The sequence below is a fragment of the Drosophila arizonae genome, chromosome 2 (genome assembly GCF_054131065.1).
Source record: "Drosophila arizonae isolate 15081-1271.41 chromosome 2, UAZ_ARI_1.0, whole genome shotgun sequence".
NCBI classification, from domain to species: Eukaryota; Metazoa; Arthropoda; class Insecta; order Diptera; family Drosophilidae; genus Drosophila; species Drosophila arizonae.
This window is the reverse complement of record NC_142922.1, coordinates 25,200,565-25,218,945: the sequence shown is the minus strand read 5'-3', so window position 1 is coordinate 25,218,945 and position 18,381 is coordinate 25,200,565. Positions and strand designations below refer to the sequence as shown.

Here is an 18,381-nt window from a genome sequence, read left to right as displayed (position 1 = left end):
AATTGCGCCCGAATTCCGAATTTCGCGGCATTACGAATTTCTAAATATCACCAAATTCATTTTATTCGAAATTTAATTCAACCTTAGTTAGCAAAGACACGCACCACACAAACATGGGAAGATATTAGGTTTTTGGTTCTGAAACAGACTATTACAGTTTGGGAACGGTTGACTGAGAACAGTTTTTGCGCATATGTCACCTCAAACTGTTAACGAAGTTTTGAACCACATGACTTTTTAACAACTGCCCTGACAAACATAACGCAGCATTGATACAATAACACTCAAACTATTTAGTTATTATGAGTCGGATTCCCAAACTGTTAGCGATGTTTCAAACCAGTTAACTATTGCGCAACTGCTCCACAACTGTTCGTTAAAAATTGAATTGAAAATTTAAAAAACAAGATGTTCTATAATAAATCGTATCCCAAGAGTTACTACAGAATTTCAAATTTTCACAAGTCATTTTAAGTTTGTCCACGTCGTATCAAATAAAATGCCGTTTTTCATATGTAAAATGTGTACTGCTTTACTGCAGATCTATTACCTGCGCACCGTGCTGAAGACACAGTTACAAGGGTTTAATTAAACTATCTAAAAGCTATCACAGGCAGAACAGTAATTACGCACTAGAGAACTTAACTACAACTATGCACGTACTTGTATAGATATGTATATGTATATAAGTGTGTGTCTATATATGCCGTGAGCAGCGTCTGGGCGCCATCTTCGTGCACAACATGCATTGAGGAACTTTAAAGTAACTAATCGCTGGTCAGGTTCGGCTTATCGACTTGGGTGATTGAGTGGCAGGTTGAGCTCCCACAGTTTCATGTTGTTGTCGAGCACTTCGTGGAACCAGCTCTGCTTCTGCGGATGATCCCTGAACACAACGTTCACTGCCTTCAGGTCCAGCTGCAGGATCGCATCGTTGCCCAGCAGGCTGTCCAGCGACCTCAGCAGCGTGCTGTTCCCATGCAACTTGAGCAGGGTCACATACTTGACCACGTAGTACTCGTATTGCAGCTTGCGGCGAGCCCAGCGCTCCACTGTGGCGTTGGCACTGGCCGAGCGTATCTGGCCGAGGTGCTCAGCGAACCACGGCGCAAAGTAGTTGTACAAGTCGAGTTTGGAGAGGCCGTTGAGGCCTTTGCTCTTGATGCGCTCCTTGATCATTTTGTAGTTCTTGCGACTGTACACGAACACCTGGTAGAGCGAGTTGCCAGTCGTGTAGGAGTTGACGTAGTGCGTGCCGAAGGACTCCATGAATCGCACAGCCGATGACACATTGCCCACCTGCACCTGTTGCACGCGCGCTTGCACTTCAGATTCCAGCGGCTGATTGACGGGTATCTCGGAATTCAGCTTGCCCGTCTCGCGGAAACGGACGACGCGAACCAGCACATAGGAGTAGTCGCCCACAATGAAGGACGTGTTGATGCCCAGCTTCTTGGCCGCATTATCTGGGAACCAGCCGCCCGTGAACGCCTCCCAGGGCTTGTCCAAACGCTCTATGGTAAAGTCACGGAAATACGCCTGGAACAGTTGGCGACGATTTTCGCAGAACTCCATGTGGAAGTCGCCATGGAAAATGCCAGGCGCCGTATACTCCTGGCTCTCTGACAGCTCACTCATATTCTGAAAAAGATAAAACACACATAAATATTTTAACATATAAGGAAATGTATATACTTAACATATATTTCCAAGAATTATCATACACTAATATTTATTAACCAAAATGCAAATTAATCTTCCATTCCGGAAATGCCAGCAAATATTATTAAAAATGCTGATGAATATTTTTTTCTTGGTTACTCTTCTTCTTCTATGAATTTAAGCATAAGTTTCTTGGAATGACATGGAATTTTATGTGGCCTAACTTCTTTGATATTGAAATCCATTTAACGAAAGAACTTGGAACTCTAACTCAAGAGACAAGCTGATAAACTTGAGGGTCAATAAAACAGAAAAAAAAAAAAAAGAATTCTTATTTCTTGTTTGAATCTAATCAAACTGAGCTCCAATAAATTACAAGTATAAAACCTTGAACAAATACTCACCTTATATATATTGCGCGTCGGCTCCTTAAATATCCAGCGCTCGCTTTCGGCACTGTCGTTCAAGGGTATCACGCGCATCGATATGCCCAGGTAGCCGTATCGTAGGAATATATTAATCGCTTTGCCAATGCGCAGCTGGGACTCGCGGCTTCCACTGGCCGCCAGCACGAGCAGCCCCAGGGTCAGCAGCCAGAGCCTGAAGAGGCCCCGCCGCGGGCTCAGGCTCGGGCTCATCGCACAGCTGTTTCTCGGTCGGCATGCAACGGGGACTGCAAGTGTAGAGAGACGTAAGCGGGTCAATTGAAAGTAGTTTTTGTATCACTCATAACTTAGCGCTTACTAACTAGTTTGTGGTCGTTAATACATATACTATTTGTTTTTCTACTGAAATGTATCGTCCACAGACGACGATAATTTATGCGCACTGACTCTGTCCGGCAGCTTCTTCTGAGCTTCGAGCTCTAATTGGCCGTGAACCGGTAACTGAGTTGAACTTGAACCGAGGCAAGGTGAGGCCTGCAGCTACTAGATGAGCCACTTAAGTGGCTGTCGCTGCAATTAGCCACGAAACACACAGCGCTATAGAGATGTACAAATTGGATCAGCCAGCGATCGTGTTTCTTGTCGCTGTCTCTCTCTCTCTCTCTCTCTCTCTCTCTCCTTAAATGCAAATTATTTCCTCAAGATGATTTTTTATACACTTCGTAAGATTTTATAACAATTTGGTGCACCACTTTAAACCGGTTGTATGTTTGTCGATCTCTTGTCTGGGACGAGGAAGCCGCACAACAACAACTGCAACAACAACAACATCAACAACCACAACAACTTCAAAAACTGGCACAGCTTAGCCAAAGCCAAATCGGAAAATGCCAACAATATTGCAACTTGTTGCGCAAACTCGTCAAAAGCAGCTTAGAATTACCGACGTTATCAATAGCAGCAGCAACAACAACAGCAGCAGCAGCAGAAGCAACAGTGGCTGTGGCAGTGGCAACAACAACCACAACAAGCTCAGCAGACGTGTTGAACCGGTCAAAATAAAAAGGTTAGCCATAACACTCGGTGTCGGTATCGGGTGTTAGCCATGTCTAAATGAGTCACACCTGAGCGCGCTGAGGCGCAACATTTGCCAAGCGACCGACAAAGATGACGGTCAAAATGTGAGCTTTGTTAGCGAACCGTAAACTGTAGGGGACAACACACTCTCTGCAGTCGACGGTTGCACCTGTGCACCTGCAGCCGCAGGCAGCCAACACGAACACAGAAATACCCTAACTCCACCAGCACACGCCATTAAAGGCAAAGTTCTCAACTGACAGAGATTTCTGATCAGACATCGGAGAAACTCGAATCGATCATTAGCAAAGCAAATACGTTAACTAGAAAAAAATTAATATACAGATTGATGTTGTTGTTTTAGTAACATTACCTAACTAGTATTCTTTACTTGTATAAATTGTATAAATTCATCAGCATTTTTAATATGATTACAAAACAAATGCGAAGTTCAGCATGGCCTCGCTGCCATCTGTATAGATAAAACCGCAATTACGACAACTACTAAAAATATGTGTACAATGTGCCATTTAATTGCACCAAATCGTAATGTCATTGGGCGTGTTTATCGTTTGATCTATTAGAACTCCATGCGTTGGGTTTAATGACACGATTTCTAATTTTATTTTGGTCTAATTTTGTATAAACTGGAACTGAAATCAGCTACGGCAGAACGACTTCATTACCAACATTTTAAACAAAAATATGTAGGAAGATCCCAATTGCAGATCGCCAAATATATATAAAGAGTTTGTAACTGAGCTATACAAACAAAATAAAATAAAAAATAAATGACTAAAAAAAAATAATTTGAGTAAATAAAAATAAAAATAAAAATGATTAATGAACATCGAGATTAGAAATCTGTATTATGTAATTATAATTATAATTTCATGAAGGACTATACCTAATACAGATTACTAAACACATTTGAACTTGTATCTAATTATATTGAAGATTATAATGTAAAAAAAACCAAGTAATTATTATTAAAAACTAATATAACAACAAAAATATAATTGAGATTAGAACTCTAAACGGCATAATATATACATATGTACAATTTCATATATACTAAGTTGAAGGATTGGAACATTTAAAATAGTAGAATTCGAGAATTAGAGATTATATTGCTTGCTCGATAGTGTGGATATATTATTCTGTGTATGTCAAAGTAAAGGGCTACAGCCAATGCAAATCTCGAAACCACTATCACTAGAAATATAGTTCTGCGAATCGAAAACTTCATCTTTATCATTTTGAATAACTTTCCATTATTGTCTTAGTCCATAGTTTGAGTTTGAATTCTTATAATTACAATGTCAATCAATAATTATATTAATCGCTTAGGTAAATATTTTTAAATAAATGTTAAGTTAGATCTTGAACCGGTTTCCATGAAACGATTTCGTTGCTAATTTCTTACTAATATGTGAGATGCTTAAATGAGGTTATAAAGATGATTGATTTGTGTAAATATTTGTTTACTCCTCAGCCCGCATTGACGCACGTATTGCTTGGATCTAACGATGCCTGACTGCCCCTAACGTAGACTTGTCTCTTTTCTTTGGTGACACTGTATCGATTACCGACACTCGTTGGCCATTGTGAAGAGCTTAAGAGTCAACAGCATTGCGAATTCGCAGTCTTCATCACGTTTGTATTTATGATATAATGATATTTTGGGTATGGGTATGCTATGGTAGGCATACAAAGGCAGCATGCGCATAACCTTGTGCAAAATGACCAAAAAGCCATACCGAGACCGAGACCGAAACCGAAATCGAAAACCAAAAGACGGACACTCACAGATGCGGCGGAGGCGGGACGCAGTCGCTCGAATGAATCAAAAATTCAATGCGCGCACACAATGTTGACGATTGCGTCCGACTCCGACGTTTGACGACTCTGCCGCCGAGGCAGTTAACCAGATCGGCGAGACGGAGTCATCAGCCAACAGCGAGTCAGCCGCTCAATTGAAGATTCTTTATGTGCGGCATTTATGGGGTCTTTTGTGGCCATGTCTGCACTGGCAGAGGGTAGCGGGACGAGGAGGAGGCGATCGCACGAAGGGCACGCATAAGGTCTGCAGTTTATAGTTATATATATGCGCGTGTGTGTGTGTGTATGTTTGTATGTTTAGCCTACGTATTTACACATATTTAAACACATCTCAGTTTCCTTGAGAAGCGTTTAACATACATAATGTGAGCTTAGATCATATGCTGTTGTTTTCGACTTTGTTCAATTCCATTTTTGACTGCACACAAGAATACACGAAACAGAATAAGACAGCCGAAGCTCCTCCACAAACACACACAAAGAGATGATATGTAGTCGTACTCGTATTTCGATAAGCTTTGACACGCACTCAGCGAGCTGAGAGATTTTGACTTAGACTTTTGTACACACATATGTAGCTGGAGCACACGGAGGCAACTGGAGCCGATTGGCCGGTCGACAGCGACGACAGCGACGACGACTTGTTTGCTACTGGTTTGCCTTATCGCACGGCTAACTGACAGCAGGGGCCAATGCACAAGGCGCGTTTGCCATCGTTAAATACTCATATAAGCATTCTGTACATAAATACGGCTGATGTTAAAGGTCAGCCCAGAGCGCGATCATAATTCTGAAGGCAACGCAACAGATTCTAAAAAAAACGTACGGCCAAAGGCGCCGCAACTGATCTTTCCGGAATTTGATAAGACGGTCGCCTTTATAGACAAATTTCAATTAATCTTAAGTCGAGTACTTTTTTTTTTAATAGTTGTTATATTTGCGCGCACTGTTTTTTTTTTTTTTTTTTAGGTTTCAGCAATAGCACACTTAAATTCCGGCTACCCACACAGTGCGAGAGAGGGAGAGAGGGAAACACGACTACATCAGAGGCGCACTCACTCAGCCACACATACACACACATGCACGTGCCTTCCAATTGCAATTAAAAAGCCGGAATCGATTCTCCAAGCAAGCACTTACGAGTACACCTCGAAAACGAGCTGTGTCAACGGACACAACCTCAACCGCGCAGACTCGAAGCAAAACTGAAACTGGCTGCCGGGCTGCTCAGCCAGCCAGCCAGCAGCCAGCAGTCACCAGTCTACCAGCAAGTCAACCAGCCAGCCAGCCAGTCAGTCAGCAGCTACCAAAACTCGATCGCTTCAGAGAGAATAAGCTGAGCAGCGACGCTCCAGCGCACAGTGGTCTAGAATCGTTAACCATGCAAAGATTTCAATTAGTATCACATTGGCATAGAATTTTTTATTTAGTAGAAAATAGGCAAACTAGAAGCCTTCTGGAAACTGAACTGTGAAATATTTCAAATAATAAATTATTTAGTGCATTTCTAAATAATACATTTTAAGCCTAACATATACTTATATTTAAACATTCTTTAGTTTATTCTCTTTCACGTTTTTTTTTTTTTTAAGTTTTTTATAGTTTAAGTTTCAATATTTTTTATATAAATAATTTTATTATTTAATAATTTATTCAATATTTATTTGTATGTTAACTATAAATTGAAAAATTTCTTTAAACTATATTTTATTTCAATATTGCAATTTACCTTCATTTTATTAATCATAACTAATAAATATTTAATTTGAAATAAAAATAACTATATTTTACTTTATTTGGACCACTGTGCTGCAGCTGCAGTTCAATGACTGTCGGGCAGATGTTCTGGTCGCCTGACTGCCCCTGCCCCTGCCCCTGCTCTAGCCCTTCTCGCGCAGTGGGGCGCAAAAACAGTAATAGCACATGACATAAATGTCCAAATGTCTGCATTGACTATGAATGCATACATATTATTTATGTATGTATGTATGTATATATATGTGTATCTATGGAGTGGTGCTGGTGCTCCCCCACAGCTTTTCCGCTTATGAATGTTTCCGATCACGTCTGCCGCTTCCACATTGGCATACCAAACCGCTCGAGACCTGGGAACTGCGAACCTCGAACTGGGACCTGAGTCGTGGCTTGACCAACACGCGTTCGTCGCCGTTGTCGTAAAGCATATGGAACTGATTGCAGTTTAGTTTATACAAAAAATTGAGCAATACTTCAATAGAATTGTGAAGCAATTGCTGAAATTGAACACTTTTTGCCAGTCTGCTACCCGGTCAACACACTCCAGTTTAAATTCAAAAAAAAAAAAAAAAAAAAAAAAAAAAACCAAATCCGAAAAAAACGAAAGTATCAAATTCGCATTGCCTTGAAAAATATGCACAGCAATTTGACCTAAATTAAGAGCTGTTTTGACAAGCTGACGCAATTTGAAGTTTTCCAAATTTCTCAAATAGAAACTTCACGGACTAACAACCGGACTTCAGTTGTCACGATCTTCGGTGCATTTCACTGAATTCAGCTGGTTAACTTCTTAGAAGAACTGGGTGTTCTTTTTATTCCATTTGGCCATTTCCGAAAGAAAATCAGCATTAAAATTGGTTGACTTTCTGAATTATATGTACGTGCATACATATGTATGTATTTACATACAGACGACACTCAGTACAACATACAGATTTTTTTTTTTTTGCTTCAATGTAATTCTCTTTTTACATATGTACATACAGAAATATATATATCTAAATATATGCACTCTTATTGAAGACTCAAGATATATTAAAAATTCGTTTTTAGTGTTTATTTCATTTTTTTTTGTTTTTATTAATTTTTAATTCGCATTCCATTTTCGTTTCAATTTTTATTTACTTTTTTATCCCACGTTTAAACTATGTATATATAATGTAATTTTCATCATTTATTTTAAATGATATTTACTAACGTCTCAACTATTTGCACATATCGATCTTATTTCATTAATATTTTAATAACAATTCACTCAAATAGCTCAAATAGTGTCAATCCTTTTACATACATACATTTATATTGACATTGGGGATCATAAGTATCAATATTATCCTTATGAATGCATCATTATCCTTTCATTGCCATTTATTTGTCAACTCAGGAAATTAGAGAAAAATTCTAATTCACTCGGGTTGTATGTTTCTGGTATCGATATCCATTCCATACCAATTCATCATTCATTTACGCAATATCAACAATACATTTTTACTTAAATTTAAGGTGAAATTATTCTTAATATATCGCTACAATTTGCTCGCATTTGCTATGAAAAAAAATATACATATATATATATATTAATAAATAAATCATCATAATAATGGAAAACAAAAACAATGTTATAGTTATACACTTCTAGCCGGAAAGGGGCCCCGTTTCTAACATCATACATATTACCCAATTATCGTAAAATATAAGATTTTGATTTGAGCATTGGTGCCGTGAGACACCCAGCCAACTGGGGCTGCAAAATATACATACAATACATACATTGTCTAGGTATTTAGGTATAAGTACTACTTAGTTAATTTGGCCACTCGGCTGCGTTAGTCGTGGGTAGTAGGTAGTTATGTTTTCGTTCTTGGGTAGGTTCTTCTGATTCAGATCCATTGGGAATACATCTATGATTTGCATTGCCTCTCTGGCTGCCTGCCTGCCTGCTCTCTGGTCTCTTCTCTCTTTTCTCTGCTCTTCCATCTCTGATCTCTGCCTGTCGTCAGCTGTAACACTCGCAACGTAAAATGAATAGACAAGCACTTTGCATATTTAGTATATGCGTAAATTGTTCAACCATCTTGAAACCATAGAATTATTCATGTAGTTCTTGTGGGTAGCTGCATATATTAACTATTGGGTGGTTTTAATGGAGGCTAGTGGTTCTCTCAAAATAAGCTCCGGCTCAAATGGGAAGGGTATTAAAATGGATTGAATAGCTGATTGCTGCCAAACGTGCTGCATGATTACAAATTGAAACGTTTTGCTTTGATATTAATTTTTTTAGCTTTACGTTTTTGTTTCTTTTCTTTTCATTTCATTTTTTTTTTTTTTTTTTTTTAGTTTTTTTTATTTTTAGTTTTGGTTTTATTCTATACGTAAGACTTAAAGTGTTCGCATTTCGCTTGCCCAATATGTTGTTGTTCTGTTTGTGTTGGCACTATAATTTTGGCCTAAAGTAAGAGTGTTCCGCGTAGCTTAGAAATCTATTTGCAGGTTACCCTGAGACGCTTAGCTTTCTATCAGTTGCTGCACACGCATACATGTGCACTTATGACTCTTTGAATTGCGTGCGATCTTCAGCTAGCGCCTAGACTCTGCATTGATTCTTAAAGTTTTGGTTAACTTACAAAGTAGCTCGACATTGCAACGTATTCACGAGTCACGATTTATCATTCTTCGTATTTATTTATCGTATTTTTGTGTTCTTAGATTGAAAAAAAGAGAATCAAACTTTACTTGAATAATAATAATAAAAACGAGTGAGTTTAAGTTTTCGACTCTATAAAAGCAGGTGCCCTCAGCAATCCTGTAAAAAACGGATGAACTCGATTCCTGCTCCTGTAATTGGATTTCGTAATTTCTACACGATTTCTTTGTTGTATACACAATACATTAGCATTAAAAACTTAAAGCTGCGACGCTATCGGGTGGTTATTTTTTTAAATCTTTTTCTCATTTTTTTTGTCGATTTTAATTTTAGTTTGTTTGGATTGTGGGCACATTGATTTGGTTCACTTGATTAAGCTGTCTGTTATTGCTTATTGGCTGTGGGTTAAAAGGAAGCGCTCGCTATATTAATCTTATTCAACTTGTCTGATTTTCAATGTATCCAACCTGAGTTTGAGTTGCTCAAAAATATATATGTGTATATTTTATTATATATACGTGTTTACGTGTTTCTATTTCGGTGCGTTGACCTGCACCCTCTTTACTAAATAGTGGTTCAAAATGTATTACATTTATCATTTCTTGACGATTTTGTATATTTTATTACTTGCTGTTACTATATTTTTTTTTTGTTGTTTTCATTAGTGTTTGTATTTGTCTGTGTGTATCTGTGTGTGTGTGTATGTGTTGGTTTTCGTGCTCACTCTATGTTTTAATTTGCCATTGTTTAATTAATTGTCGTTTATAATAATAACGCTGTGGCAATTAATTAATTCTCTTATATTGTTTGATTGCATTTTCATCATCTCTTTAATTCTTAATTAAATTAATTCAACTTCAACAATTTTGTTCGCAAATGCGTTTTTTTTTTTCAGTTTTGCTTTGTGTATGTAAGTGTAATCATTTTCACGAATTTTTTTTTTATTTTTATTTATTTTGTTTTACTGTATTTCTAATTTTTTTTCTTTTATTGCATTTAAAACCGTGCACATTTTGTTTTGTTAAATTTATTAAATGTTTGTATTTGTATTACATTTTCTTTTTAGTTTTATTACGTGTATTTAATTGTTTTTAATTTGTTTGAAACACTTGAAATTGCTCACATCATACTAAACTTTATATACCCCTTCTCTTTGCGGTTGCTCATATGGCTCGTCCTGTTTATTACCTCTGTTCTATGTTAGTTAAATTTAATTACGTAGTTTGCTATAATTTACTAACTCGTTTTACGCTCGCTTTTCAAAAGACTTTCTATCGTAGTTGCAAATAGAACTGCAAACATCATACATTTTGCGTCTGCTGTTTGTTGTAGTGCTTTTGTTGCTGTTCAAGTTAACTTAATAACTAACCACTGCAAAAATTACATAAGCGTTTAATGCTGTCTGGCGAATGAATACTTAACAAAATACTGGGTAAAACAATAACACAAATAAACAATAAACAAGCCGCACTGCGTTACTTGATGGAATGGCAAACAATATAATATTCAACTTAGACTAAAAACATCAAATATAAACAATAAGTATAACAGACATTACAATTTAAATACGGTTCCATTTTTGTTTTCGATTTTACAATTTGTTTTTGTGTTCCGACTGCAGTTCCCATAATACCCAACTTTTTGTATATATATGTATAAATATATATATATATATATATTTGTGTGTAATGTTAGCGGACGCCAGGCGTCTGTCGCCTTCATTATGTGTGAGTGTGTGTAGATGTATGTTTGTTGTGTTGCATTTGTGCCTTTTAATACTTTAATGGTATCTGTATTTGTCCTCAGTATAGCGCCACGTTGGACGCCTGTGTGTATGCATCCCACTCACAATCGCAGCCATCGAGACAGTCGGGACATTCCAGCTCACTGTCTTGTCAGTAGAGCCAAGACACGGGCACCCATTGGGGTGTAGTGTGCACCCGATCAATGGCCGATTCCAGCGTAGCAATCGTCTCGCTAATGTCGTTGTTCACAATGGTCAAGTCAAAGAAATGCCCATACAGTTGACGCAGCATATCCGATTCCTTAGCCAAACGCTCTAAGCTACCATCGTACTGCAATTACAAAGAATTACGTCAACTACGCCAAAGGTCAGTGGGTGCAACTCAAATCTTACATCTGCAATGTTCTGCAGCGACGGTGCCGCAATAAACACCACATATGGCGTGAACTCAGCAGTGCGAAGTATTTTAAGCGCCTGCGGCTCCACGTCTAGTATGGCCATTTTGCCTTCGGTATGTATGCGTCGAATGGTGTCCAACTTGGTGCCATACATGGCGTCCTCATGAGTGCCTGTTTATACACAATTTCGATTTAATACATTCTCTGAATAGGCATGTCTAATTTCAGATGATATGCGTACCATATTCTAAGTACTCGTTGGCACCAATGTCGGCCATCATTTCGTCATGTGAAACAAAGTAATAGCTGCGTCCGTTTTCCTCCTCGGGCTTAGCAGGTCTCGTTGTATCTATGAATAGAAATAGAATGTTATCAATCAAGCACTCGGAATGGATTCAACTAGTTGACTTACGTGGTATGGGATAAGCGTACTTGTCGGGATACTTTGATATTAATGTATTTTTAATATGCCGCCTACCCACGCCATGTGCGCCTAATAGCACCAAAGTCTTGCGCTGAAAGTTCGGATCACCAACTAAATCGAGAGCATTTCATATTATTACATCTTCTAGTTGCATGACATCCCAATTATTTCATACCTGGCACTTTGACAACCTCTTCGTATGTGACCACATCGAGCGTATCGAATATGGCGTTGTGTTTGGCCAAGTACTTGTCTCGACATTGCTTCTTCTTGCGCCCGAATATGGAACAGTTCACTGTGGGTTACATAAAGCGATACATTTAGAAGCAGTTGGGCATAGGCAAATAGCTCATTTATTATCTTAAAACATGCATTAGAAATGCGCTCTTAAATGCTGTAAGTGTAACATAAGTTCAAACGAGCTTTAAATGTTAATCGTATTCATTTAGAATTTATTTAAAATATCCTCACTTTAAACAGTACTTTGTAAAATACCAAGGATCATGCATTCGTTTAGGTTGATGATATTAAATATTGGTATATCGGCTTTTGTGGAAATAAAATGTTCGTGTTATTGAAGCGCATCTATGTATGAGTAAATTCGTATGAAATGTCAAAGCTGCATCTGGAAACTGCATGAGAAATGATTAATTAATAGCATTGAACAATGACTATAATTATTGGTGCTCTTGATGAAATGCTGCTGTAAGTTTGTAGCCTTGCAGAGGTAATACTGCTCCATTATTTATTTACCGTTCGAAAAAATATTTATTAACGAAATTGTATTTAATTTAATGTCGAATTTGCATATCTGTATAACCGAAAGGAAATTATTTTAATGAAACAATCGAGAAAAATGGTTAATTGAAATTTAAATATAGGTAGCATAAAAAATATATATATTCACAATTAATTTACTATTAATTGAATTAAAACGAAATCAACGAGAGCAAACAAGCACACTTTATGCATATAAATATTTCCTCTGCATGGGTAATCGGAGAACCGATAATGAGTATATATGACTTAAGGATACTTTTCTAAGGTATCGGGTGTGGGTGTGCCGTTTCAAATGAACTTTGCTACGTTTGGTGACGTGAAAGTAATTCGAGTAAACATAAAACTATAGAAAAGAAAACGTTAAGAGTTCTGTTGTTGTTCAAATAGTTTTTAACTTGGGTCTTAGGAGTATTAGCTACCTGCTGATCCATCACACCCATCTGCGTGAGCGGAACATCCAGCACCCGGCTCTCCTGCACAACATTGTTATACATTTATATTTATATATAGAATATGTGTGATTGACGATTTCACGAAATTGAATATATATTATATGTACTTGTTACCTATAGATAGGCTTGTGTCTTAAAATGAAACTCTCAATCTAAGAGTAGGCCCTTTACCGTTACCATTATGTTTTTCTTTATTTTTTATGTCGACGAAATTTAGGGAACTTTTGAAACTACTTTTTTGTCATGCAATTCTCTGTAAAAATTTCTGTTGTAATGCTCGGGTTTGTATTCATGTGTGTATGTACGGTAAAGAGTGAGTGGGTGTGGGTGTGTGGACATGTGTACTAGTGTTGGCTGGGCGCTGCCTGTTGCAGAATGGTTTTTGGTTAACTACGAATTCATCACACGCTTTCCAATATAATTGAATTATAAAGCATACGATTATATTTAGCATCCAATTACACATATAAATAGTACACAGATATTTCGTTTACATGTATTTATGGAAATGTAAAGTAGCCACTTGATATATGCACTTACCCTGCTCCTGCTTGGTCTTATCAACGGTCTGACAAGCAATGCGCCATTCCTGTAGCTCTGGTGATGGTATCAGACCCGCCGAACCGCCCACCGTATCAATTCTCGCCTGCCACCAATGATGATCGTCCTTGCTGATGATCTAAGCAGAATGAAGTGGTCGGTCATTAGTGCCAAATGCCAGAGGTTTCAGTGAGGCTTCCAAATGGACCTACCTGCAGTATGTCGCCTACTTGGAATGCAATGCCTGCCTGGGCACACGGTATAAGCTCATCATCCAGCGGATTATAATCGAACTGTGCACGAACGAAAATCTGCACAAAAAAACAAAAACCCAACAAAAACCTTTTAGTATATGGCTTTGCAGTCATAGATCCCTAATGCGTCTGTCGGACTGATGCCCGCATACACAGCTACCCATTAGCGGGGAGTTTGGTTTCGTTCAAATCTGCATGCAATAGACAATGGCATCAGGACAAGCAAAATCCATTCGATTGCTATTGCGAGTGCTGATGCTGATGTTACTGTAGCTATGTTTATTAAGTCAAATTTCAGATTGGCTTTAAGTCTAGATAGATGTAGGCATTGGCATGATATGGATGCATGTGTCTGTTTCATGCTTTACATGTTAATTTGTCTGAATGTGATACTTACAAGCACTGGAGCAGGTCTTATCCTGAAAAGCTGCATGTGTGTTAGTGGGGAGGGGTGAAGAGCGAGTAGGAGTCATGTTAATGTTCAACAGTATAATTACATAATTGATTTGCATTGATGAATTTCAAAGTAATTTCATATTACACGAATCATTCGTGTGTTTCATGATTCAAAATGAATAATAAGAATTAAATTTCATTCCAAATTGCAAAACCGAACTTTACTACTAAAATTTCACAAAGCAAATTGTTTATTTCTCTTCCTTCTCCAATTTCAAATTCGCATAAAATGTAACTAAATGCACAAAGGATTATATAACGAACGTTATCAGGAATATTACAATTTAATTGTTTTCATGTCATGGCTGTATATACATTTGTAACAATGTTGTTTGCTTATACAAAACTTTATGAATTTCCGAAACTTTCGCTCTGTTCAATCTGAGAATACAACTTTGGGTAAAAGTTTAGGCATTCAAGCTTATTTTAAAGCTAAATTTGATTGACAAACGTCATTCACGACGACAAAAAAAAAAAGCATTGACCTAAATCTCATTTAATTAAAAAAACTTTAATAAATAATAAAACTAAATGAAATGACCGCAGTTTGTATTTTATGATGGTTTGTAATCGAGTTGAGTTTTTGCCTGTCAAATTAGTTATTCTGGCTCGAGGCCACACAGTTTATATGTAAATAAAAGCATGAAACCTATTCTATTCTATGGAAAATGCAGCTTATAACGCAAAATGTTGTTCTGATGAATACTTAAATTGTTGAAACGGTTTAACAGTGAGTTGTAGTTAGATCAAAATGATTTAATTTAAAGGGCGCAACGTGGGCTGTTCGTTAACATCACAAAATATACAAATAGAACTTAAGAGAACTTACCTCACAGGGTGGTGGTGCGCTACGGTAAGAAGGAACTATTTTAAAGGTAACCGAACCGCGTGCCTCGCGCTGCGCAAAAGAGAAAAACCCACTTGATGAACAATATTTTGCCTGGAAGGGAACACACGGCTTACCAGCATTCGTTGCAATTGACCCACTGACTGATGCTGCACCGGCTGACCGTTGATCTCTCGTATCTCGTCGCCCACGTGCAGTGTGGCCTGTCTGTGTATCATGCCGCCGTGCATGATGCGCGCCACAATGCAGCGTCCGTCCTCTGTCATTTTAAGCGTGATGCCCTGCGGTGGCGAATGGCAAAGGGATTTCAGCGACATCGGCTAATTGTGGTGACAATTTGACTTACCATGGGCTCGTCGGTGTTCTTTTGGAACTGCACCAGGCGTACGCGTGTCACATGCTGCAGTTCGCCGCCCTCAACGTTGTCCAGCTCGTCGCCATTGAGGAAGGGCACCATTGGCGGTGGAGTGACGCGCAGCGCCTCCTCGCCGTACACGTCCCGGGCAACAACATCGTGGGTATGCAGCAAAGCCTATCGAGCAACGGCAAAAAAGGATGCTTTGTTAAATTTTTGTTTGCGAGCTCTGGGCTTTGGCCGAGGGAAGACGATTGAAGGCGACACTCAAAATTATGGCCCGCAATTAAGCTGCCAGTTATTATGCGGCTAAGAGCCATTACAAAGCCACTTTCAGTGGAAATTAAATTTCCGATTTGCTATGCCTGTCTCATATATCATAACCCAAGCAGACAAACCAGGGGTTCAAGCCCCGTCGAACGCCCACACAACTTGTTTACAACATTAACTGGCAACATTTGTTGCCAAGAAAAAAAGAAACAGCGAGCCGCCCATTTTCGAAATTCCGTTGAGCAGTGACTGAGGCACGCACATGAACCCCATGAACCCCATGAACTCGAGCCGGAGCACGAATACGTATCCAATCCCAAACCAAGGGGCTTACCAGCTCAGTCCTGCCCAAAAATAACAGCAACGGGAATCACAAAAATTTATTACCACCCCCAAGTGCAGCAGCCTCTGCCATGGGCTCAGTCTATGAGAGCAACGGCTTGACTTTATACAATTTCGTTTTTAATAAATTATGTTTAATAACACTTTGAATATGCTGCGAAATTAATTTGTGCGGCGTCCTCGACAAACCGCAAGATAGCAAGACGAGGCCAACCAAAGCAGAGAATTCGTAATACCCTCACACACACACACACACACACACACGCACGCATTTGAAAGCATACGCATTGGCAGGACCTCAACTGGGCGAGCGACTGGGTCATAAAAAAAGGATTTTACTGCCTGCCCATGCTGCGTGGCACGCATGTCGCACACCTACTCAAAGGAACGTATACACACAGACACACACTTTGATATGTACTTATACATATGCTAAGTATAGCTAGGCCATGTCAGCGCTTTGGTGGGTGGCTCCATAAAAAAAGCAATTTTCAACGTTGATGATTACTCAATGCCAAAAACACACAAACAGCCACTGACTGGCACACACACACACACACACACAGAGAGGGATACACACATAGAGAGGGAGAGAGAGAGAGCAGACACATATTAAAGGCACGTACATGCAGCGCTCTCGCTCGCACGCACCCACAGATGCAGGATTCATTTCCGACACAGACGCCGCTTCAGAATTACAGAGGGAACCGCAGTTGCTTTTTAGTTGGTCTGTCACTAGTTTTGTTGCTTTTGTATTTGTTGACGGCGATGGAAATATTCCTCGTCGCTCACTTTTAGGCGCTGCGATGCTTAAAAGTAAATTGGCTTTTTACTGCTACTCTCCATTCGCCGCACTGCCCCACTGGCCCGGCCTTGCCTCTTCCTTTGGGCCACGATATTGCTTCGTTGAGTACTTTTGCAAAGTTTAAGCTCCTTTCACATTTTCCCATTTTCACCGCCACTCTCGCTGTCGCTGCGCTGTCGCTGTCACTGTCAGTGTCACAGTTCCAGAATTACTGGCAAAATCAAAATCAAAATCGCCATCGCTTGGCATTCACGTCGGCCAAACATCCGCAATGCCGAATGCATAAATATTTCAAAGTGCTTTTAGCCTACTGTGATTTGTTGCCACCATCAAAACATTACATTATTTAGGCATGTAGTTGCTGCATATGCTGGCCGTCGATAGATTGATTGAGTTTCTAGATTTTCTGGTCAATTCAATTCAATTTATTGCTAAATAATCCGCTTGCAAACGAAAAGAAATGCCTCTAATGCAATGCTTTCTTTGCTTGCCCTTTTTCTACTAGATAAATAAAATGTATCCAAACAGATAAGAGTTCTTTGTGGCAAAACAGAAAATAATAAAGTAAAATATTACGGAATATTATAGTTTGATATTCCATTAAGCAAATGCATGATTCACATCGTTTTAATACTTTTACGAGAAAAGTCTCTGCTGCTCTCCATAGAACACACATTAACTTTAAATGTGAAATTCTTATTAAAGTAATTTTTTGATCGTTAACGAGAAATGTTGCCCATTACTTAATTACTATAACTGTTGGAAATTCTGGTACTTTTTTACATTTAATATGACATTACAACAAAATAATAAAACATTTCGCACTTTGCGGAAATACATTTTTCATTTTAATACTTTAAGCTACTTTACGTTCTCTGCTTGAAGTTCTGCAACTTACATTTCCACCAGAAACAGACAGATTTTTGCTACACAGCAATTTTGAAAAGTTGAATTTGGCTTAATTTTGGTTTAATTAATGCGTTGAAAATGTTTCTAAATGACCAGTGATTATTTTGAGTTTCTGATTAAGACAATGCTGCGTGGGAGAACTTTTCTATCCAATTACCAAAATTTAGCTCAGTTGACGGCAAAATAAAATAAACTTCATCGAGCTTAGTCGCTTTGGCTTAAACGAGCTAAGCACACTGCCTATTCGTTAGCCATCCATTGCGGAAAATTCGACAAAATAAATGGTTAATACAATTTCCGAAAATGAAATTACGTACTTGGAATAAAATTTGCTGAACTTCGCAACTATTTAAATATGGCAGCAGGCTCAGGAAGCAAGCACTGGCTCGTTGTGGGGGCCTTCATGTAAATGGGTGTGGCTGTGTCTGTGGAAACTGTA

At 38.6% G+C, this 18,381-nt stretch overlaps 2 protein-coding genes and 1 long non-coding RNA gene across 26 annotated transcripts in view; 1 reads left to right on the top strand and 2 right to left on the bottom strand.

The window, feature by feature from the left end:
* Positions 1-505: 505 nt before the first annotated feature.
* tsl (membrane-attack complex domain containing protein torso-like) lies at positions 506-6,268 on the bottom strand. Of its 8 annotated transcripts, none has more exons than XM_089462885.1 (3): positions 6,027-6,268; positions 2,067-2,335; positions 506-1,641 (listed from the first exon to the last, which is right to left on the bottom strand). In XM_089462885.1, the coding sequence occupies exons 1-3, from the start codon at positions 6,046-6,048 to the stop codon at positions 790-792; spliced, it is 1,143 nt and encodes a 380-aa protein (XP_089319011.1). In that variant the 5' UTR covers positions 6,049-6,268; the 3' UTR covers positions 506-789. The 8 variants fall into 8 exon arrangements, with proteins under 8 accessions (XP_089319011.1, XP_089319012.1, XP_017873679.1 ...); XM_089462886.1 differs by having other exon boundaries at positions 6,057-6,268; XM_018018190.2 differs by having other exon boundaries at positions 6,108-6,268.
* Positions 5,612-6,162, top strand: LOC149270618 (uncharacterized). The gene is made up of 2 exons (XR_016268681.1): positions 5,612-5,732; positions 5,937-6,162. It is a non-coding gene; the product is annotated as an uncharacterized LOC149270618 (long non-coding RNA).
* Positions 6,269-9,036: 2,768 nt separating the features above from the next.
* The window catches only part of CASK (peripheral plasma membrane protein CASK), a 34,162-nt gene continuing 24,817 nt past the window's right edge, over positions 9,037-18,381 (bottom strand). For 13 of the 17 annotated variants that reach the window (XM_018018179.2, XM_089462877.1, XM_018018184.2 and 10 more), the window contains 12 exons: positions 15,608-15,793; positions 15,378-15,542; positions 15,244-15,312; positions 14,356-14,385; positions 13,917-14,015; positions 13,705-13,843; positions 13,132-13,185; positions 12,108-12,227; positions 11,921-12,043; positions 11,750-11,857; positions 11,504-11,679; positions 9,037-11,441 (listed from right to left, as the gene is read on the bottom strand). In XM_018018179.2, coding sequence (XP_017873668.1) covers positions 11,262-11,441; positions 11,504-11,679; positions 11,750-11,857; positions 11,921-12,043; positions 12,108-12,227; positions 13,132-13,185; positions 13,705-13,843; positions 13,917-14,015; positions 14,356-14,385; positions 15,244-15,312; positions 15,378-15,542; positions 15,608-15,793 — 1,449 coding nt within the window. In that variant the 3' untranslated portion in view covers positions 9,037-11,261. The remainder of the gene's footprint in view (positions 11,442-11,503; positions 11,680-11,749; positions 11,858-11,920; positions 12,044-12,107; positions 12,228-13,131; positions 13,186-13,704; positions 13,844-13,916; positions 14,016-14,355; positions 14,386-15,243; positions 15,313-15,377; positions 15,543-15,607; positions 15,794-18,381) is intronic. The other 4 variants (XM_018018185.2, XM_089462884.1, XM_018018181.2 and 1 more) reach the window with 3 other exon arrangements.

Bases quoted from the DNA above. Each gene is read 5' to 3' on its own strand.
- tsl (XM_089462885.1), bottom strand. From the start codon at position 6,048: ATGTGTGTGTATGTGTGGCTGA. The intron at 2,336-6,026 runs GTGAGTGCGCCT...CTACACTTGCAG, and splicing joins GTGTGTGTATGTGTGGCTGA to TCCCCGTTGCATGCCGACCG. The intron at 1,642-2,066 runs GTGAGTATTTGT...TATCTTTTTCAG, and splicing joins CGACGCGCAATATATATAAG to AATATGAGTGAGCTGTCAGA.